At 38.1% G+C, this 22,358-nt stretch overlaps 1 protein-coding gene across 4 annotated transcripts in view; it reads right to left on the bottom strand.

Moving 5' to 3' along the window:
• The window catches only part of Syn (synapsin), a 109,232-nt gene that overhangs the window by 8,212 nt on the left and 78,662 nt on the right, over positions 1 to 22,358 (bottom strand). For all 4 annotated transcript variants that reach the window (XM_043433767.1, XM_043433765.1, XM_043433766.1 and 1 more), the window contains 3 exons: positions 4,242 to 4,447; positions 2,483 to 2,747; positions 2,073 to 2,325 (listed from right to left, as the gene is read on the bottom strand). In XM_043433767.1, the coding sequence (XP_043289702.1) occupies positions 2,073 to 2,325; positions 2,483 to 2,747; positions 4,242 to 4,447 (724 nt within the window). The remainder of the gene's footprint in view (positions 1 to 2,072; positions 2,326 to 2,482; positions 2,748 to 4,241; positions 4,448 to 22,358) is intronic.

The raw sequence follows: 22,358 nt of genomic DNA, 5'->3' as shown, positions 1-22,358 counted from the left end.
AAAATCAACTGAAACGTCGCCAATTGAATAAAGCATAAAGGAAGTGGCGAAAGTGAGATTAAGTTTGTGATCAAATAACGCCAAAGCCCAGAGGAAATTCCTATGCGTGTGCGAAAAACAAGATAAAAGTCGTTCTATCTCAAGCAAAATGATTATAAGGTAGATCATGCCCGTAGGATCGTATTTTATGGGTGTCTAAATTGGGTTGATTTTTACTTCCTAATTAAAGATATAATCACTCTAAATTAATGTCAGACTTTTTCATTCGAAATTGTAAGTACATTTTTTCAACTTTTTTTTTGGCGAATGAAATTACAAAAGCCATTAATCGAACGGGGATCCATCACTGATTGAACTCAATATTTTATTCGTCCCTGGCTAAAATACGCTTCAGAAGGAAAATGGATCAAGAAAAAAGTATTAATAAAAAGACAGAAGGCTATGACAAGAATGGCTCAAGCCAAGAATAAACAAAATGCCGAAATAAGCAAATGTAAGGTTATACGAGTGCTCATTACCAATTTCGTTCAATCTTTAATGTAATATGTCTTTATTTCTAGTAAAACAATCGTCTCGATTTTTTTCCCAGACCCTTATTATATACTCAATTGTTATTATGTACCTTTTCATAAACTTTGTATAAGAAGCTTTCATTCGTTATATGGAAAGATGAACGATTTTTCACGCATAGTCTCTATGCCCCTGTGTGTTTTTCTTCATATTCTTTTGTCCATTAAACACTTTTATCTAAATAACCAATAAGACGAACTTTTTAAAATTTGATATGCGTGTCAGTCGGCTACCCATTTAAACTCTGTAAATTTCAAGACTTTCTTAAGAAAATCGATTCGTGCATGAACTACCTTAAATAAACCGTGGTTTATTTCATTACTGCGGCATATTCATTACATTAACACGTTGATGAATATGCTCGGAATCAAATGGTAATAAATTAAATCGAAATGGCATAAATTTAGCTCTTCGTAATAACAACAAAAGTTCAATGGCTCGCGGATCGAATATTTGTTACTATGCCGGTAATGTATGATTCGGTGTATCAGATCATAGGAAAGAGGCAAATCGAGGGTCAACACAAAAATTGAAACCTCAATGATTTAGTACAAAAGCCGAACTTGTACTAGAGAAAAAAATTTGTTCGAGATTAGGTGGGCCTTATCAGAAAACGTAAAAGTGTATAACCGCCACCCAAGTAGTTCGATGGAAAGCTGAGCAATTAATACCCATCGGCAAAGGTAACCGGGCTGGTCACGCCCATTGGGCACTGCTCACTTCGTACTTCGTCACATACACCTATTACTACACCCACAAGGCTCTACGTTATAGTCGTTCTGTACATACCAAAGGACCATTATACTTCAGGTGCTCTACTCTTGGTCACTTTGATGCCATATTGCTGATAATTCAAACCACTAATTAAATTGGGAGACAAGAATCACTGATGAAAGTATGCCAACAAAACTCAGTGATATCGGAATGAGCAGCATTGAAAATTCGAACACAGCATTGTTGTGTTGATTTGTTTTATTTTTATTTTGCAAGTATCGTAGTCTGATCCATTATTTGTAACTCACTATCAATCGAAATTCATTTTGCAAGCTCGTAACGAAATGCTGCTGCGGTAAACATTTTTCACTAAAAACCATCGCATATGTTACAATTAGCCATGTAGAAAATGTAACTCGAAAACTACGCATTTTCTTTTTCATTCCGAATGACAAAGATTTTCCAAACAATTCTCGTACCCAAAAAATATTAGTGTTGTAGCTCGCTAATATGAATACATTGTTATGATTGGGTCCTTCGTTTATTTGAGATGAAAACTAATAAGCTTCGATAAGTATGGAGGCTAAACGCAGGAAAAATCGATCATGATTGCAAAAATAAGTGTTGAGTCAAAAGAAAATCGTAGATCAAAATCATGTATCAAAAAGTCTCATTATTTGCGCCAATGGTGAACAAAGATGTTTCCCTTCGAGAGGGAAACATTTATCGCTCGTCCATTCGAATTTATTCGTCTTGGGATGAAACCGTTAAATTCAATTGACTCGTACCTTGTGAATCACGACGTTGCAGTTGTTGGTGACTGTCAGACGTAGCAACATCGTTTGCGAGAGCTGTAGTTGATCCCATTGAACCTTGACTGGCCATACTGGCCATTGAGCCCATACTACCATGAGATCCGAGTACCGGTGCTGGTCCAGGCGGAGGTCCACGTTCTTCAACAGGGCTGGCTGCTTGGCTAGATCCGGACATTGAACCCCTTGAAGCTGTTTTTGTCAGAACACTGTGCGGCCGACAGTATGCCTTGAGGAGAAAAAAAAATTTTTGTTAATCTGAAATTCCTATAATTTTAAGCCTATATTAAGTTATTTCACAAAACTCAATAGAGCAGCAACAAAACGAGCTCAGCAATTGAGAGCTCCTTAACACTCGTTGACGGATTTAAAAAAAAAACAGTCACCTGCATCTTTGCGGCGACCAAATCAGCGATTTGACGACGATCTTCCTCCTGAGAATCGCCCATCAGAGACAACGCACTATCGTTGACCTCGATTATATATTCACGGCCATCTTTTCCGACTAACAATTCAATCGCACAAATGTCAAGACCACCGAACAATTGAGACACATGATCGACCCAGGCGCGAAGCTTTTCGGTCACTGCTAGTTGTTCCAACATCGCTGAACCCGTATTTGATTTCCAATTACCGCTGATACTCTTACGCCTGTGAAAGTGTCCACGAAATTGTATGCCATTATTATGTATTAAGACTATTTTTTTCCATGTTAAAAGAAAACTAAAAACCAGTTCTCCCAGTAATATTAATAAACGCTTGAATAAGATTCAAAATCTCTTTTCATGATTTCACACAATTGCCGATTCGTCGTTCCATATCAGCCCGCGATAAGCAGCGATGGAACTTTCTTTTAATGTTCGAATTCGCTACACGCAGAATATTTGACTTTTGCCCAATCGATCCGTAGGATTGGTAAAAGTCTAAAATAATGTCGTAACTCGAATTCGCGACTGCGATGAGAACAGTAGCCAGATCACGTGGAAAAATTCAAACCGCTTCTGTAGAGGACGGATCAATTTAAAAAATGTATTTCCGCATAAAGAAGGCTTCCGGAGAAATATACTGGTTTCGGTTCGCGCGAGCGTAGAACCGAAATAGCCTCCAGGAAAATATGATCCTTCAAAAAAAGCTTCGTAAAATATTTGATAAATTTTGTCGAAGGGCGTAATGCAAAAATAAATTGAAATATAATCCGAGGATAAGGTACTATAATCCTATTTCAATTGGATCAATATCTTTCAGCCGGGTTGAAGGGTATGATCGGTGAAACGATGATATCCCCTCAAGGGTAACACAAGTGAGAGAAACCTCTTGGAGGTAGTGTTATGTCGGCGTAGTGGATTGGCGGATAGAGAATGGAGGGTTGTTTGCTCGGTAATGCGAGGGTTTTCGTCGCACGAATAAACCGCGACCAAACGGCCAATATCGCGGAACTGATTGCCTCCCAGGGAGCTCAATTGATTCGTGTTCGCTCGTCGAGATTATGAACGTATAAACTGAATCGAGAAGGGATGGAATGCCAAAACCAAAAGTGAATTGTTCCAGCTTTCGCTTCGATCGGACGAGTCATCTCATGTTTGCCAAATTTCCGTGTCATTCAAACAGAAATTTATCGTATAAGAGATTCTCATTTTTTCAATACTGTTATTAAATAACTTCGTATCACGACGTTAATAACCGTATAAGGGTTTTCGCAGAAATACTTTTCCCAATGAATTTCACATAAATTAGGTCATTGAATTTCGATCCATACACAATTTTTCATCTTCAAATGATAGCTTCATCTGAATTAAAATAGCTTGAGAGTTTTATTGTGAGAGTTTTATTGTGACGAGAAAAATGGGTTAAACAATTAAAATACAGAAGAACGAGAACTAAAAATGCGACGAGCATGAGGAGACTGGATTCCGAATTGTATGAGTTTTACATTCGTATTGAGGGATTCAATTTTTAAACCGCTCGCAGAAAATAACCTGCAATACCGGACGCAGAGTGAGCGCGCCTATTAGAACAATGTAACCATCAAAATAAGCCCGAGCTCAGGGAGATGCCTGTAAAAATGCAATTAAAAATGGCATCATAATAACCGTTTGAAGCGTTGAAGAAGTTTTTACAGCCGGATGTACCCATCGGAGCACTTACATGAAAGCTTTATAGTTGTTTCCAATTTTCTGCACGTGAACGTCATATTTGGTATCGATGTAAGGTTCGGCGGTGCAGTATGAGGTCGTCATGGCTGCCAGTGAGGCTAAATCTTGGAACTCTTGAAGGTTCTCAGCGCGTGCTTTGCCGACTCCACCGTGAGCGTGACCGAGCTTAACCACGACCGGATAACGAGGCGCATTCACCTGGTAACAATCATAAAAGAGGGAAACTCCGTTAGAACGCATATATAAAGCTCCAGTGCGTCGAGCGAATCCATAAATATTCTACATAAAGAGAATTTATGATCATGTATACATATATATGCGTGTACATAAATTGACCGGATGAAGTGTGGTCTCTGCTGTTTTGAATCTTTGATCGCCAGTTTCGCATTGTTTCTATGTCGCTATATAACTGAGTTGGGAAGCAATGACCCGTTTCCAAAAAAGCTTCTATAAACTTTTCAACCTCGCAAAGTGGTTATGAAGATAAATCTGCTCAATAAAAAAGTCAGTTCATCCATCGGTCTGTCTGCTACTGACTCGCGAAAACTACTCAATTCATCTCGTTGAAACTTTCAGACAGGGTTTGTTTTTTCGCAAGAGAATTGAAATTACACAGCATCACGTTTTGTGAAAAACGGCGACGGTGCATGAAAGGAAAAATGCGAAACGATCGATCTTTATTCCTAGAAATTCATCAAATAATAACAGGAATATAAATCAAAATTCACTACAATGGTGGAAGAAGGAAAGAGAACGATCGGATGCCAATTTTTCACAAAAAAGCCACGCAGGCATTTCTTTAAAAATCCCAGTTTCGGCAAACGTTTTGTTGTTCGCACTTCTTTTCAATTGTTTTTTATGCTGAACCAAAACACCTCGGACTGTAATCGGCAGCTTCCAAAATTTTCGTCTTCGTCGTTCGATATAATTTTATTTTTGAAAGAATTAAGGGAATATAATAGTGTCTTCAGGATCGATGAAGAATAGCAATATTAATGCCAAAAATGTACGCATGCTATTTCGAAAGCGGCCTCTGCTGCGGCTCTCGATATCATCCGTTGATTATCGACAGCAATGGGTGCATGCGGAGCCTTGCGTATCGATCGTTCAACGGGAGGCAGTTTTTCTCAGTCCCTGATTGCACTAACCGAGCCTTACTGACAGGAGATTTCACGAGAGCACGAAACTTAGTAAAGTGGGGAAAAATAGGGTCGAAGTGATGGAATAGTCTGGTAAAGATGAGCCACAAGGGTGTTCCCGAAAACGTTACAAATAAAATATTATCCCTAGAGTGTTTTTTCAGCTAAGGCTTTCTTGTCGGATGGAGCAGGATGTTTGGGGAAGAGCCTTATGCAGGGTGTGCCCAACGTAGAAAAAAAAACATCCCCATTGGTCCATGCAAAATTTTCACGATCGTTCTGAACAAGTACGTCACATCGATTTGTTATTTTTATTGTGCATGTTGAAATTTACATTTCAGCTTAACAAGAATGTTTCGAAAATGGTTGAAATCATTCTTATACACGTTAAAGCATAATCGCTTCAAAATTCTGAATTGCAATGGACAATTGAGGATAACTCTCTGAACGATACTCAGGATTTGATTGAAAAAAAAACGAACGATTCAAGGATCGTCGAACCAGAAGCCAAGCTAGAAAATTTCATCACTGAATTCCCAATCATTCGTCAGAGTAGAAACAACGATTTCAATTGTGTCTCGAATTCGTGTTACATATGTGCAAAAGCTAGAACGCAGGGTTGAAAAGTTTATGATTCATAAGTAAATTTATTGGACTGATTCGATTTGTGAAGAAACTGAATGAAAAATGAAGCAGCCTGGAGGCTGCCTGATGTTCTCGAATTTCTCATTCGTTAGTCATAAAATTTGTGTTCATTATTGACATCATATTTATCACGATTATCACAAGATGCATTACGATGTTGAACTTTCATTTTGAATTCACATAGCAGTTCATTGGATAATTAACCGGAAGGAGACTGGTCGTTTAACAAATGAGCTGGCTATCACTATCAATTTTCTCTCGGATGCAGTATGCAGTTGAAATCGAATTTTCACACGGAAGAAATTAATTAGTCGAGGACAAAAAGTACGGCAACGAGTCTCATAAATAATCGAAATGTCAGCGTTTTCCAGCACTGTTGATTCCATGGGGAGATCGAACACAGCTCAACGCCGAAATTTTTACGGGATCTCCTCTTCCTCTATCCACTCGTTTTTATAGGCGTACTGACGAAGAGGCAATTCACAGCTCGAGATTAATGGGCTGAAAGAGTGCGGACAAAAAAGACGTGCTCTCTCAATCATCGGGACGGGAAATTCATGTTGAGAACGGTGGATAAAAAATTTACGCAATGGCTTCAAACCACTTTCTTTTTTTCGCGCTTCCTCCCCCCCTCCATCTCATTCTGTTACGCCGCTCATTTGGAAAAACGCTCTGGTCCGATTTACGACACTGATCACTCCGCAAATCTGTCCCTATCAATCTTCTTCCGTTCAACAACCTTTTTTTTCGATTCGCCTCTAATTCACAACAACGTTCAACGATAAATTTGTCAACTGTCAAAACGGGTGTAATTCCACTTTGGACTGAGAAAAATTCAAACCTTTATTGACTCGACTGCAGTGTTCTTGTTCAGAATGAATGTACATCTTTCTATTAAAATCTAACGTATTGATTTGGTACTTCACAATAATGGGATGAATATACAAACATAATCCGACAAATAACCAGCAAATGGCGGCTACTTCAGCTTCACGAGTAGAGGGAAATCGAGCAATCTCGAGTAAAGATATTACCCAGCAAAGATTTTTCCATTCCGCACATGCATCTGCATCACATGATTTTTTTTCACGTTTTATATGGTTATGGAATGCATTTTTGTATACGCACAAGTCGCAATGATGAGTCATTGTTCCCATTGAGAAAACTGAGCGAATAACTGAGGGATAAGCAGTCAAAATAAATCTCAATATAACAGATGTGTTTTCAGTTTTTCATATTCATGTAAAAAGACTGGCACATTCGAAGTATTTTTATAATCTGAATAATGTTAATCGATTTGAAGTGCCAGCAGGTGAAGAAATGCAAAATTCACTGCACTTCAGCGACACAAACTTCGTCGTTATATCAAATCCTCATTGAAGCGTCCGACCCGATACAAAGATTCGATGAAACTTTATTCAAGAGCGTTCAATATTTCCCTGGATCCCAGCATCAGTATGATGGTCCAACGAAATTTTCTCACGCGTCTCTTTCCTTTTTCCGTGTATATACACCCATCTTTGAGGAAAAAAGAAGAAAGAAACGAAGAAATTTCAAAGACGTGAGATGATCGCGGGGGCGTTATTATTGTAGACGAACTCTGCGAGAGCTGCTACGGTGGCGACTCCAAGACGTCGTTAACAGCACATCCCAATCTTCACCAGTATTTATATACGTATACGAATATCAAAACATATACGTATCGTATAATATATAGAAAAGAAGACGAGATGGAAGATCAACGTGGGTAATAGCGCCACCATAAACGTGCTGTGGCGCCGTGTTTGGCCGTAGGCGAAGAGCCCTCCTTTCTCATGATGATGTCCTTACTCCAGAGATCTCGGGCCCGAGATGCCGCAGCCTCTCTCATTGCATTTGATTGGAAAATCCAAGCGTTACCTCTCACTTTTCTCTTCTTTCTCTTTCTTCCTCTCTCGCGACGTGACAACGTCACAGCTACACTATTGATATATACTCGTACTGTATATACTTTATCAGGACCTGCAGCATCGTGTATACATATGTGTACAGCGTACACATTATCTCTCGCGTGGAGGAAGATACTTTAATTTCTTGAATATCTTTTCTCTCATCCTCTCCGCTTCGACAGCACTCGAAGGTATATTTTCCTCTGAAGTTTCACTCTAATCTCTGTCGAATAGAGCGGAGGATGTACCGGCATGAGTTATGGCACAAAACCAAGAGATTTCCCAGGTAAAAGTGTATAAAATGGAAACAGGAGACACGAGAGAAAAAGCGTGGGCAGTCTATTAGATGCAGCGGGATCGACAATGATTTATTTAACCTTTGAGTGTACGATTCGTTGGAGAATTGTTCACCAAGTTCTAATTCGAAAGCGACAGATCTATCAATTCTCATCTTGCTGTTTTAACAAATCGCAAACTCGCAGACACGGATATGATGAATGAACTTTTCGTCTCCGCCGTTTATAATGTTTCATACGTGATGCCTTTATTCGTTTTGAGTGGATTGTGCATCGTTAAAGTAATTTGAGTTTTTTTCCATGTCATTGGTTTGCCAAAGGAAGACTTTGATTCCTGAATTCTTTACTGTTTCCACATCCCCAGCCGCGGCTCCAGATTTATTATTATATGACAATCGAAGTTGTGAGTTTGTTAAAAATTTTCAAGGACCAATTCTCATGGTAATCGACAAATTTCCGAACAGTACATTGTATGCTCCATCGACTTGGTGACTATTTTCATAGGTATTTATATCAATACAAATGGATGTTAGTAGTAGCATAAAATATTTAGAATCCTCATTATCGATTACGCGAACAAGCAAAGAGAGATGAAAATATTTATTTTATCCCAACACGAAATGCTGTCGCTATTTCCTCACTCGTTACCATGCCTAAGCAGCCGGTCGCATCAACGGCTCTTGTCTTTGCCATTATCAGTTAACTATCGTCACCCCTAAAAGAGAAAGAGAACTCGTTACCGAGAAAAGTTCTTGCATCCACGGTTTAGGTACATGGAAGCTTGTACAGCACAGCCACAAGATCATGAACCGCTCTTGTCTGCTGGTAAATTCGCTTCTCTCGCTCTGCTTCTCATTCCTCCCTCGACTCTTCTCTCTTTTGCTCTGCATTAGATGAACCTTTCAGTACTACGTCGTTGTGGCCACTTAGCACGAGACAGAGTTCAGCCATCCAGAGAGTTTAGAACTAGTTATCCTCCATGTTCTCTTGGCAACCAGATATGCTCGTTTCCACCACTTAGGCTAACCAGCACCAGGATATCATTGAAAATTTTCAAGATAGTGAACAATACTCCGGAATCGGATTCATTGATTTTACTGATAGATCAAATTTCTTGTCCGATATCATCGAATATCATCGATACGAAGAGAATCCTTCGAGAAAATTGATCACGGGAGTTTGCTGCATCATTGAATCCATTTATCTTCACAAAGTATGCGGGCTCTCTTCGAATTATTGACATTTTAATTAAATTCAGTTAGTCTAACTGAAAAAATTATAATTAACAAGGGGCTGAACATCAACCAGCTACATATTTACGCCCGACTTTTTTGCCCTTCAATGAACCATAAATCTTCAACGATTTATCTTCTCTCATTGATCTCGGATTCTCCGGTTTTCTTCTTTTCTGTCATTTGACATCGATTGATTCTCGAATTTTCCCGGCTACCGATCCAAATCCTTCTTTCGGCGTATACTCCGCTCATGCAGAATGACGTTCATCGTCTTTTCTCTCAATCCACCTGGAGCTTTGCGCGTTATCTATAGCGTGTGCATCCGCGGTGCGTCTACGAATCGCTTCGAAGCAGTACATTCAGCAGTACATAAAAAGAGTGCAAAAAAAAGTTTAAGAGAAAGAAAAATGTCGTAACGCGTGTGTCTTGAAGACCGTGTCGTATATCTTCCGAAGCCCGAAGGCACACAAGAACGTGGATGCAGCAATTTTTCTCTTTCTCTTTCTGGGCTCGTCGAGGAGAAGGAGGCGGAGGAGGCAAACTCTCTCCTCTCTTCCTAGCGTCGTCCTCAAGGATGGGAACTTGTACAGGACGAGGACACGAGAGACGACACACGACGATGAACATAACGACGAGCAGCGACGCCAGAGGAATATGCGGATGCACGCACGCGTTTTTACGTCGCAGTTTTCACCTCCAGGGAAAAGTCTCTCGCAGTTTGAATCTTCACTTCGGGTTCGAAGATAAAAATGAGTCAAAGATTAAAGAGGCATAAAACAAATTGTACACAACAACACTTTACAATCTGCAACATCGAAAAAAGAATGAGGAAACATTCAGATAAAGTTCGCCGTTGGCAGGATTCGTGGACTCCACCCCCTCAACGTATCACGCTATTTCCATCTTCCCATCTTTTTACTACTCTGTCTGCATCCATAATTTAGATTTCATCTCAATGCCCATCTTTGTCTCATGAATTATTTCCATTGATTTTTTCATTCACACATTGTACAACAAACCAACAAAACAAATAAAAGTTCGTAGCATTCTCTTGATTACCAATTTTTTCAGAATTGTAATAACAAATGTTTGGAATAGCAATTTAGAATTGCCATAATGAATAAAGAAAATTTAAGTTTTCCACAGTAAGATATATTGCGTTTCCTCAAAAACTGACAACTAACACTTTCTGATTAATTTATCTTCTTATCGGAATTTAAGAGGTCACACTCTTATATTGCCATTTCTCGGTTTTTTTTTCACTTCTTTAGTCTTGATTTTTATATGAATGTACGACTATTTGAGATCTTACTTGAGATTCTTCAAATTTATCGTACATTCAAAGGAAGGGTATTATGATTCTAAAACTTTTGAATGGCAGTGTATATGTATACACGTGCGACGTTGAACGAAATGCACCGAGAATATATAACATATGCTACGATTACTGAGACGTGAGATTTACACACGATAAATCAGGCCAGCTCGTGCGACTTGCCTCTTCAAGTCCTTGACGTCTCTGTACCAACAGGAACTCTCTGACTGCTGTATGAAACTCTCTCACACATTCGACATGCGGCCACGAGACTATGTGTAAGCCCAGATTCAATTACTAAGCTTCCTATCAGAGCTTCATTTATTCTTAATTCTTCCGCTATAAGATGACATTTTTAGCGCAATTACTCTCAAAGCTTATTGCAAGAGCGAAAAATTGAATTTTCCGTTTAGTTAACACAATAATTCGAGCATAGAATGTGATGAAAACCGAACGGGAGGAAAATGGGAGCCAATTAATAGTCGTCAGACGAAAAGCATAATTTTAATAAATAATTGTACGAGAAATGAAAGCGCGGATAATTTAAATCATGGAAATTGCAGTTTTGTGTTTATTGGTCGTTTCCAATTTGATAATGATGGGTCGGGCTTTGTAATTTAACGCACGAGGTTTGGGCAGTCTACAAACCTTGTAATGCTTCAGTTACTTCTATGTAGATTATATCTACTAACCGAATAGACATCTGTATATAGTAACATATAGATATAAATATAAAGTGTTATGTACTCAGAGAATTACGTATGCGAGATGTCCGCAGAACGTTTGCAAATATGAGCTATAGACAGGAGATAACCTAATAGAAATGACTATCCGAATGAGAGAGGGAAACAAAGGGGGAACCGAGCGATAGAGGCAGAGATTTCGAAGTTGCAACTGTTGCGAGTGCACACGCGTGGACCATCCTACGGTTGGAATACGATTAATTTCGACGAATTTAATCATGGCGGTTCGAACCACGAGCACTCGGTAGTATCGATCCGGACAAATTTAATTATTTCCTCAGCCATATATCCTGGCACGATTACACTGTGCACATCGACGATAACTCGTACAGCCGGCAATGTGCTCGTGGACTCGAACATTTGAAAGACTTTGTGCGAATTTGGACCGCTGTATGTTCGTGCTTATACATTCTTGACCTCGAAAAAGGGTTATCAAAAATAAGTGAAACGACGGAGAGCATTCAATTAAAAGTAGAGACTGAAAATAGACGTTTTAACGATGACCTGCTCTCTCATCGATTTTATTCATCACGAAACAGTTCAATGGAAAATATTAATGAATTTCACGCTCGGTGTACCGAACTATAACGATTCTCAGAGTACATTCAATCGCTCGTGTCTAAATTCTAACTTCCACCTTCTGTTCTTACCAAAATAACAAGCTTTCAATGTTTCACTGTTCTTTCATATATTCACGAATAATTAATCACAAAAAAAACAATATCATCTACACCAGGAACTTCTCTCTTCAAGCTTCAGGACCCACGGAAGCTGAAACACCGAAAAATGTGTTTCGTGTTAAGAGTATGGATCAGTCGACTAGCCTCACTTGGCATTTTCGAAATCGATATTCTTTGCTCTCTCAGCCCATTTTTGCCATCGTCCTGCATAGGCTGACAGAGTCTTTTTTTAATCGATCGAACTGTATAAAAGAATTTCTATTTCGAAAATCCCAAGTGAAGTTATCCACGCTCCTAAAAACAGTTAATCAATTCATCAATCGATTTGACGACTGTGTCTTATAAAAAATAAGTTGAAGCATTAATTACCGAATTGGTGGCAGTTTGCGAAGGTAAGTTATACGAAGCACAGAGCGATTGCCTCAGGAATGCGGATACTCCAAATTTCCACGTGATTTAATTTGGCTCCGACGTCTCTATATTCGTATACAAATACACTGACTGATAAATATGTACACGGTTATATTTATATGCAGATACACGACGTGTGCTCTCTGTCCATACAGTGAGAAACGCAACTAGAATACATACAAATAAACATAGGAGTGTGTAAACTAGCTTGCAAATCAGACGGTCTGATAGGCATGAGCCATTAGCCTAAATGTCTCAGTGAGCTGACGTTCCTTGATCTACGCGATAATAACCGGGATTCCGGAACGTCGTATACAAGAAACTCATACAAGCACATGTGTTCTGTCTTGTCTCGTTGCTGAAACACACCCTCAGTTGCATATTTGTGCATATTATGTACCAAGCATGGGCTATTTCGTGTAGAAATATCAAAATCCCTTTTTCAATCCCCGATGGATTTTATTTACGCTGATTTCAAACACGTTAAGGACGTATAAGCACTAGGCTCCATTTTAGGTGACACTCTAATTTTTTTGTATATTATAGTCCAGCAAGCTTAAAACTTAATCTCTGTGAAATATCAAGATCTCTTAACGACTGTTTAATCGAAATATTTTTAGTCAAAAGAACACAATTTTATGTGTCATATATAGCCACAATGACTTCGAAGTCTGTACAACTCAAAATTTCATGTATTTTTATATGAGATGTTTAATCATAAAAAACGTCTATTATATGCATTAAACCCTGAGGATTTTAACGGTTCGTTAAAAAAAGGAGGTCAACGGACATCTGAATTAAAAATATAAAGTTAAAGACGACAAATGCTCCCGGAACCTCAGGATTTCGCAACCCCGTGAAGTTGTGGCAACTTCGCACAACCTATAAATGTAAACATTTGTACAATGCATTATGGAACTTTTTTGTCGTTATAGTAAGCTCTAACCTCAGCTGTCAACTGACTACGCCCGATGTTGTCAGACGTAAAATTTTCACACTGCCCTACCGAGTCATGTTAATAACTCTGCATAAAATCCTTTTCGTAATGAAATGAACTTAAATATTATTTACCATTAAAAAATCATTACAAGATTTCTTAATAATATTGTGCTATATATGATTGCCCGTGGTAATTTCTTTGGAAAAATATGGTCAAAGACTGTCCATTGACTAGTACGAACCGCTTTTACATCCTTAATATAATACGTCTCAATATTTGATGATTCTAAGAATGTGTGTTTAGATTTTGTTTCAAACGTATGAACAGAGCGATGAGGTACAAAAAATGATACTTTCTAATAGTGCGGTTTTTGGTTTTGTAAAGGTGATTTATTTTGCTGCATTATCGTTGTACATTTTTAAGTAATGAACAACCTTATCGGACTCATTCAGTATAGCATATTGATTATGTGGTTTGTCATCACATGATGTATTTTGTCAAATAACGATGTTTGTAAATATGGATTTACTTTTGCATTTTTTTGCGTATTTTGTGTAATAACGTGTATTTATGTAATTACGTATAATACGATGTATTTTGCCAAATAACGATGTTTGTAAATGTGGATTTACTTTCGCATCTTTTGCGTACTTTTTGAATGTTTTGTATTTGGTATTCGTCGTATTGGCATATAAAGCTATGATAAAAGATGGAAAATATTTAAAAAAAACCATTGCTTCCATTTCTTGCCTCAGAGGGCTACTCTAATTGTGTGCAAGTCTATCTTCGTGGGCCGTTCAGTTTTTAACGCAGTACATTACTACAAAGTGCATTTCAATTATTGAGGAGATGATTTTATTTCTATGATAAACCGGAACTTGGGATTCATTACAAAATGATGTGTTGTTGCAGACGCTCGAACCATTCGAATTTTGATTGTTGTTAACAGTAATAAATTCCTTCAGTGAAACGACCGTTCCGGGAGAGCTGGGAGATCGTCGAACACAAATAACCCAGCTCCTCGATTGCCCTGTACATTCTCGGTACTCATGTTAGTGCTTGAGGCTATTTCTAGAAAAACTAGAAAGATAAGAACTCTCGTGTAACGTTGGTAATAATCGATTGACGTTAAATGTCGTTAATTCACGTCACTTTTCATGAAAGCCGTGATGTGAATCATAATTCGAGGCTACGCAAATATCAGTTATAGTTATGGTATTATGCGTAAATATTTAATAGACTCCGTATTGTAAATTCATTCACTCGAATTGCAATTATTTCTGTTTTGGAACCACCCGTTCTATTTAGAATTATAATCGAGGTTGAAAAGTGAATTATTTTTCACTCTATTGAAGAAAATTCGTTCACTGGACCAGCGTGGCTTGTTGGATAGATCTTATTGTCAAAGTGTCATTCAAAACAGAACCGTGACTGATGGTTTTGGGCAGTGACGATCGACGAACATCACGCAAGCGAGAATCGATCGTGATAAAATTTCAACGCGGTAAAGGTGGCCAGAAAATAGTACCCACGTACCCGCGTATACATCCATGTGAGATAAGTGGGTTTTGCCAACATGTTGCGAAAGCGTAGCTTGCACCAGATTGTAAAGTAGCCCAGCGATTTACATGATACAAGCTCGCGCGCGCGAGGCCGACGAGCGATCTGTGCTCTCGCAGCCTCTCTCGCATCCCTTTGGACACATCACCGCATGAGATATCACGTTGCGTGTATACGTTAAATGTGACCAATAGCGTGTCGGCCGACACGAAGCATAATCAGAGTTTTCCAGCGGATAATGCGAACTCTCACGCATTCTACAGGAAGTTCGGTTTCACGCGGCATCAACTTTATTCTTTGACAGTGAAAACGAAAAAAAAGTTGAAATACGGGTAAATGCAAAGCATCAACCGAATCTGTGCAGAGTTTTTATTGCTTGGAATAACAATTCGAATAAATACAAACATTTTATTGAGTCGCAAGACATCCAAATTTTCCAATCATTTTCCAGTAGCCCAATCGCTTATTTGTTTTTGCAAAAGGATTGGGAAAAATATAAATATCTCGGACTCGACGATGGCTACGTTCATCGAAGTGGTTGAAAAAATATTACCGATATTTGTGGGAGCGAAATTTTTTTTTGGTAATGGGAAAAAACAATGTTGGCATTTCATCTCGAATGAAATTAGTTGAATTTCTATTGGTAAAATTTTGGAAGCCTGCGAGAAAGAATCGTTTGTATACAAATTGCTGGAATGACATAAATATTGTTATTCATTTTAAACAACTTTTACTTTTCCTGGGTATGTTTGGTATTTCGTTCGTCCATTTTCAAAGGGAGGCTGATGGGATAACAAAACTGATGGAAACGGAGTTAACGATTAAAGATGGAATGGTTCATATATGGGATCAGACTACCGTGTGTGTACCGCGACAACTATACAAAGTGAAAAGGCTGAATGTAAGTTCACTTAGACGGAAATTATGGAATCTTATGGCTTCCCTTTCGCCAACAGCCAGTGGAACTGGGATTAAATCATACCCGAGCGTTTCATGAAATTATCGTGAATGCCGACGTTTGTTCCCGATATCCACCGTTAAACGGATCTTTCACATCGAGCGGCAGACGTATCAAACGTATCTCTTGATACATGAGTGGTATTCGTAATAAATAAAAGGTGGTGCTGAAGTAGACTACGATTTTTGTTTCGAAATATCATCTTCATTAAAATTTACTGTGAATTCACCGCGAATAAAGGAAGCGAAATGAGGACCAGTCGATATGACTCGAGCGTCCGATTAGAACCGTCGATCAAATATTCCGTTGTTAGTTCAAGCGATTTATTATTTATCCAACGAAAAACTTTTGAAAGACAAAATGAATTAATTTCCATCAAAATTTATCAAAAATTCATTCATATTGTGCTCACGCCAAGATATACTTTTGACTAAACGATGATTGTTGAATAGAGGATCAATATTGGATTATTCGTTTCTCTTGGTTGATGAAGAATATTTGTGGTTCTTTCATCTGGAAAGATTTGAATGGAAATTTAATGGGGTATTTAGATTAAATTCACACTTGTCAATAAATAGGTGTTCATTTCGAACAAATTACAGACTCATGATCTCAAGCAAACATTAAACTCATAAATTTCAACAAGGTCTCACAAAATCGACATATAACCCTGACTAGAATTCTGTGAGACGACTAATACAAAAAGATGTATGATTCGTAGGTTGATAATTTTGCATGTGGATATCGCTAACCAATTGTGTGTAGATAATGACTAATAATTGTAACTTTTCACCGTAACCTTTTCAAACGAAACATTGAATAGTCAACTGCGTCATAGTCACTTCAATAATTGGTGACAAACTGTTTGTGTTGTCAAGACTATTTTTTCGTACTCAACATGAACCCCCAAAAAAACAAAACCCATCAACATCGTAGTAGTTGAATTTTTCTTGTTTTTCAATTTCATATGTTTCAATAATCATAATTATACTTTGGCAAAAATCACATTACAAAATTCACCGTCGATTATATAGAAAATTACGTATTCATTTAACCATTTTGAACAATGATTGTATGCAAATAATATAATCCGGCAAAAAAAAGTATTCAGCTTCGATATTGAATGCCAAAATGATTTTGAAAAAAAATTTCAAATTCGTGTACATTATCCTGAATGATCGTTGAAAACTCTTCATCAAAACTAGCCGACGTTACAAATGGAACAAGATTAAATAAGTTCATATATAGAAACTTAATTTCTTTGTCTTACTGAATTACGTTGCGTGGATTCACGATTATAAAACCGTGAGTGGAAAAAGATCAAGCCGAAATTGACCAAGGAATAACACTCTCGTTAATGAGGGACTGTAAGTTCTTCGAATTTGCACGAATCTGTGTTTCATGTATGACAAAGGGAACAAAGTATGGAGTGATTACAAATTAATTCAGCCACGTGATTAATTGAGGAAATATTCGATCACGTGATCTCTGTAATAAATATTAATTCAACAATTTTTAACGAATTAGCGATATCTATAAAACTCGAGGAATAAATTCCATAAAGTTTCAAGTCCAATGAAATGATGAATAAATGAAACCAGGTTAAAATTTGCGCCAACTACGGTTTATGCATGAATAATAAAATATTCAAATGCCTTATGCACCGGGGTCAAAACTAGCATTAATGCGATACTTTTTTCCGTCTCCTCCTCCTTCTCTTCTCTTCTCTCCCTCTCTCTCCCATCCTCCTGTGTTCTTCGCGGGAGAGACATTGCATTAATTTCAAGATTTCACGTTGCGATTACGCGCAAATGTCGTTTAACGTCCGACATATGTGCTTTTACAACCACGAACATTCAACTGATAATGGAACATGGCTACTATTTTCCCGTGGACGTGCAAAATTTGAGGCCGTCCCAGTCGCGAGCGTGACCGGAACGATAATGATCACGGATTGGGCCGAAATTTAGATCCAAAGATTATCATTCCCCGTTATTATACGCGTGCACATATATGTGCTTAAATTCGCAATGAAGATAAGGGCAGGACATGCCCGATAGAAAAAAAAGTAATAGCTATCGATCTGCGACGAAAATTGTCTGTTGAAACAGTTGAAAATTCTTCCCCAGAATGTGCAGACCTTTTGCAAAGACTGCGAAGATCACGTCGTGACTGATCCATCGAAATATTTTTGATCCCCGAGGGACGTGGTATGGGAAAATGTTGATCAGTAGGCAAGGCAAATGTTCCCAGAGCTAGGAAATCTACCTCGCCTCGTATTCTAGCGAATAGTGATTTTTTTTTTCTCGCAAGCAGGATCTTTCGATGTATGAAGCAAAAGCCTGGCGAGAAAAAAATCTAGGTAGAAAGTTTTGTCCGGGGATTATCCCATTGCTAAATAGAAGTTAGAGTGAATAGAACCGGTGAGTAAAAAAAAAAAAAAAAGAAAAAAGAAAAGAAACTGGGAGAGCGAGCAGCATATAATAGTTTCAGGGTGGGAGCGAATGAAAGTTTCCTGAACAATGGTCCGTAGAACGTGGCTCGGAAAATTGATGGGTTGAGGGTGAGAGATGATAAATGTGTATCAAGTTTCGTTATGTATCGCGCATTCACTGACGAAAAAGGGCGTAAATTTCGTACACAATTTCCGAGGAAAAATTCTTTTATGATCGAGAATAGCGATTCGCCCTGCTGTGGAGGAAAATTTTACTGAACGTGTGCTAGCATATAAGTAGGGTCGGCAAATCGTCCAAGAAAAACTTTCAGTCTGGAAAATTAGGAACGTGCGCATTTCGTTGGAAATGTGTGACGAGAGACGTTGAATATTTTCTCGTGCACAAAATACGTACAGACGGATAAAAAAAGAGCCATTTTCTTTTCAATAGTATTTTACAAAAACCCACCAACTGCTTCCAACATTAAAACAATGTGCGATAAAATGCGGCCACGATCGTAATGGCTCCTCGCTGCGTCGCATCGATTTTCTTCCTGTGAGAATTCTGAAACTCGTCGCACCGCTTCCACGTACTTTTATATACGATAGAAACAGCTATTAACAATACACCAAATCATAAAACGTTACGATAATAAATTTTGAGTGAAAAAATGTTTGAATCCTACTCGACTCAAAAGAGTTAAACGACGACGAATAAGTGAGACCTTATTTGTAGATCCTTCCACATTATAAGTTGACTGAATCAGGAAACTCGGAGACCAATGTTCCCAAACGACCAATAGAAAAGACCCGAGACATTATTGTGTCAAAATTAATAGCAGAGAGTTTGCTAGTGGTCAGAAAAATGATTAAAATTGCTCCAATTTATAAAGAGCATTCACAGGGCACATTCAAGAGGAGTTGCAAGAGTATGATTATTCCAGCTTGCTGTATATATCACAGAAAGCCTATGATTTATGTGAAGACACGTGAGTTCGCAGCCTCTCATCACTGTTGAGCTTGTGTCTGCGTGTTCGAGCATATCTCGGCATTGATTTCATCCCGAACTTGTACGTATAGTTATACTCGAGTATTTAATTGGACAGATTGAACATTCGTTATTGCGAGGTTGCCTGTGGACTACTATATGTATGTATACACGTACAAATAAATAATAAAAAAAATGTATGTGTATGTATAATCGTGAAGAACGAGAAAGAAGATTCTTGTGGCTTTGCGGGCTTTCTACGGTCCTGTTTTAAAACTCATCGATAAATTCTCTTCTTCATGGAACGAATATAGGCGTACCGGGCTGGTAGTACTGCGAAGCTCTTTTATGTTTTTTCTTATTTTTTGAATCGGTCTCTCCACTCCGGCAAAACTACCAATTATAGGTGCATTCAATCTTACATCAATCGTCTGGAATATAGAAGACGAATATTTTCTCGATGATTGAATTGAGAAGAGTACGTCATATTGCAAATCACTGCTATTAAAAAATTCTTTATGCTTGGAAACGATTTTTTCGAGTTCTTGACCCTCGAAAACTCGAGTGATCGTATTCTACTTTCGGTCGTTAAGGTAGATCATGCCCGTAGGATCGTATTTTATGGGTGCCTAAATTGGATTGATTTTTATTTCCAAATCAAAGATATTATCACTCTAAATTAATGTCAGAGTTGTTCATTCAAAATTGTAAATACATTTTTTCAACTTATTTTTTGGCGAATGAAATTACAAGCCATTGATTGAACGGGGATCCATCACTAACTGAACCGAATATTTCGTTCATCCCTGGCTAAAATACTATAGTTTTTTATGTAAAAAATCGCTTTAGAAAGCGCAAAGGGAAATGGATCAAGAAAAAAGTGTTAATAAAAGACAAAAGGCTGTGACAGGAATGGGCCGAGCCAAGAAGAAACAAAATGCCGAAATAAGCGAATGTAAGGTTACGAGTGCTCATTACCACTTTCGCTCAATCGTTAACGTAATATATCTTTATTAGTAGTAAAACAATTGTCTCAAATTTTTTCCCAGACCTTCATTATCGATTGTTTTATTATATACCTTTTCATAAACTTCGTAAGAACTTTTTATTCATATTTAAACAGGTTTATCTAAATAACCAATAAGACGAACTTTTTAAAATTTGATATGCGTGTCAGTCGCCTAATCATTTGAACTCTGTGTAAATTTAAAGACTTTTTCAAGAAAATCGTTTCGTGCATGATCTACCTTAAAGACATAGAGAATAAAATACTTTTTTGAGAAAATATCACGAGTTCACCAATAATTTATCATGAAAATGGAGCCTGTTTGAGGAGTGTATAAAATGGTCTATAATAACTCAGAAGTGCGGTTACAAAATGAAAGCAACGCCGTTTATAAGTGCAGTGGATGACACTCCATACATAGGCACGCACACAGGCGAACATAGTGTCGGTAAATCATTCGTATAACCGCAGCATTCACTGAAGCATAGTTTGCAATGATTACGACGGAACCGCATTATCGTCGCGAGATCCTGCGTGTATGTCCCGTATAAAGGGATGCTCGTAACTTACAAACGGACACTTCAAACGCAATCCTAAACATAAGCACATTCATAAACGTTTTAGCGTCGACCATTAATGATTTTAGGGTCTGCCAATTACGCGCCGTAATAGTTATTTTATCGAGCGTTAATATGAGTGATAATCAAACGGTCCGCTGTATAGCTGAATTCCGGAAGAATGAGATAATTTTGTGCCGAGCCGATAACAAGCCAGCTCGTTTTCAATTTCTCGGAATGACCCAATTTTGAAATAAATTTAATAGAAAATTTGTCTTCTGGAGAAAAAATCGATTTCCTCTTCTCTTTGCTTTATTATTGCTATCATTTTTTTTAATAATTTCGTATGTTTTATTTTTTTATGCGATGCCGTAAATCGACACTTTTATCGGAAATTGGAGATGGAAAATGTTTTTGAGGGTATGAAACATCGAATTGCGTCGAATTGATATGGTTTCAGTTTTATTCATTGAACTTCGCTGCTCCTGCATGTCTCATATCGCTTTCCAGGTAGCCATTTGATGAACAAGCGAAGGTTTCTCTGTTCGCTTTTATAACGTTGACGGAAATTCCCGGAAAACGACACAGCGAATTTTCAGTCCCTTTATACGCATGTGCACAACGGAATCCCGTTCGCTTGCGAGATATTATTAAAGAGGCATGACCGTCGAGAGCGAGTGCCCAAGTTGGTATTTGAATGTAGAATTTCCCTTTGATACGTTACAAGATCCGGAATTTTCGTTGATATACAAACATTCGAAGCGTTACTTTTACGCTGTCCACGACGTGCCATCGTACAAAGTGACTCTTAGCAATTTTACTCTTCCGCAAAAACGAAGAAAAACATCTCCTCGCAGCGTATTCGATTCTCATCCAAATGATATGAATCAGACATTATTCAAATCGAAAAGCGATCCAAAATACAAAGTAGAATCGCACTAATACATGAAAATTTAATGTATTAATAGCAGGTGCGAGCAATCAATTTCCACAGATACGGCAATCCTGCTCTCAAGCCCGAAAATGGTCGTAAATTAATCTATAATTTGAGTCGTAAAGAAATGAGCACTACCAGATAAGTGCACGAAGGTCCATTGAATAAGTTTTTTTTTCCAAAAGCATGTAGGACCATAAAAAAACCACTTAATGACGATCGCCAGTCAATTTGCTTTTACAGCTCCACGTCCAGCGATGATAAATACCAACTCCAATGAATTTCTCGATACGTTTCTCTCCGGCTTTCGTCAGGTATATTTATTCGGTTTATTTCGTCA

The sequence above is a fragment of the Venturia canescens genome, chromosome 1, assembly GCF_019457755.1.
Source record: "Venturia canescens isolate UGA chromosome 1, ASM1945775v1, whole genome shotgun sequence".
Classification (NCBI taxonomy): Eukaryota; Metazoa; Arthropoda; class Insecta; order Hymenoptera; family Ichneumonidae; genus Venturia; species Venturia canescens.
Note: the sequence above shows the minus strand (reverse complement) of the source record. Positions and strands in the feature narration are given on the sequence as shown.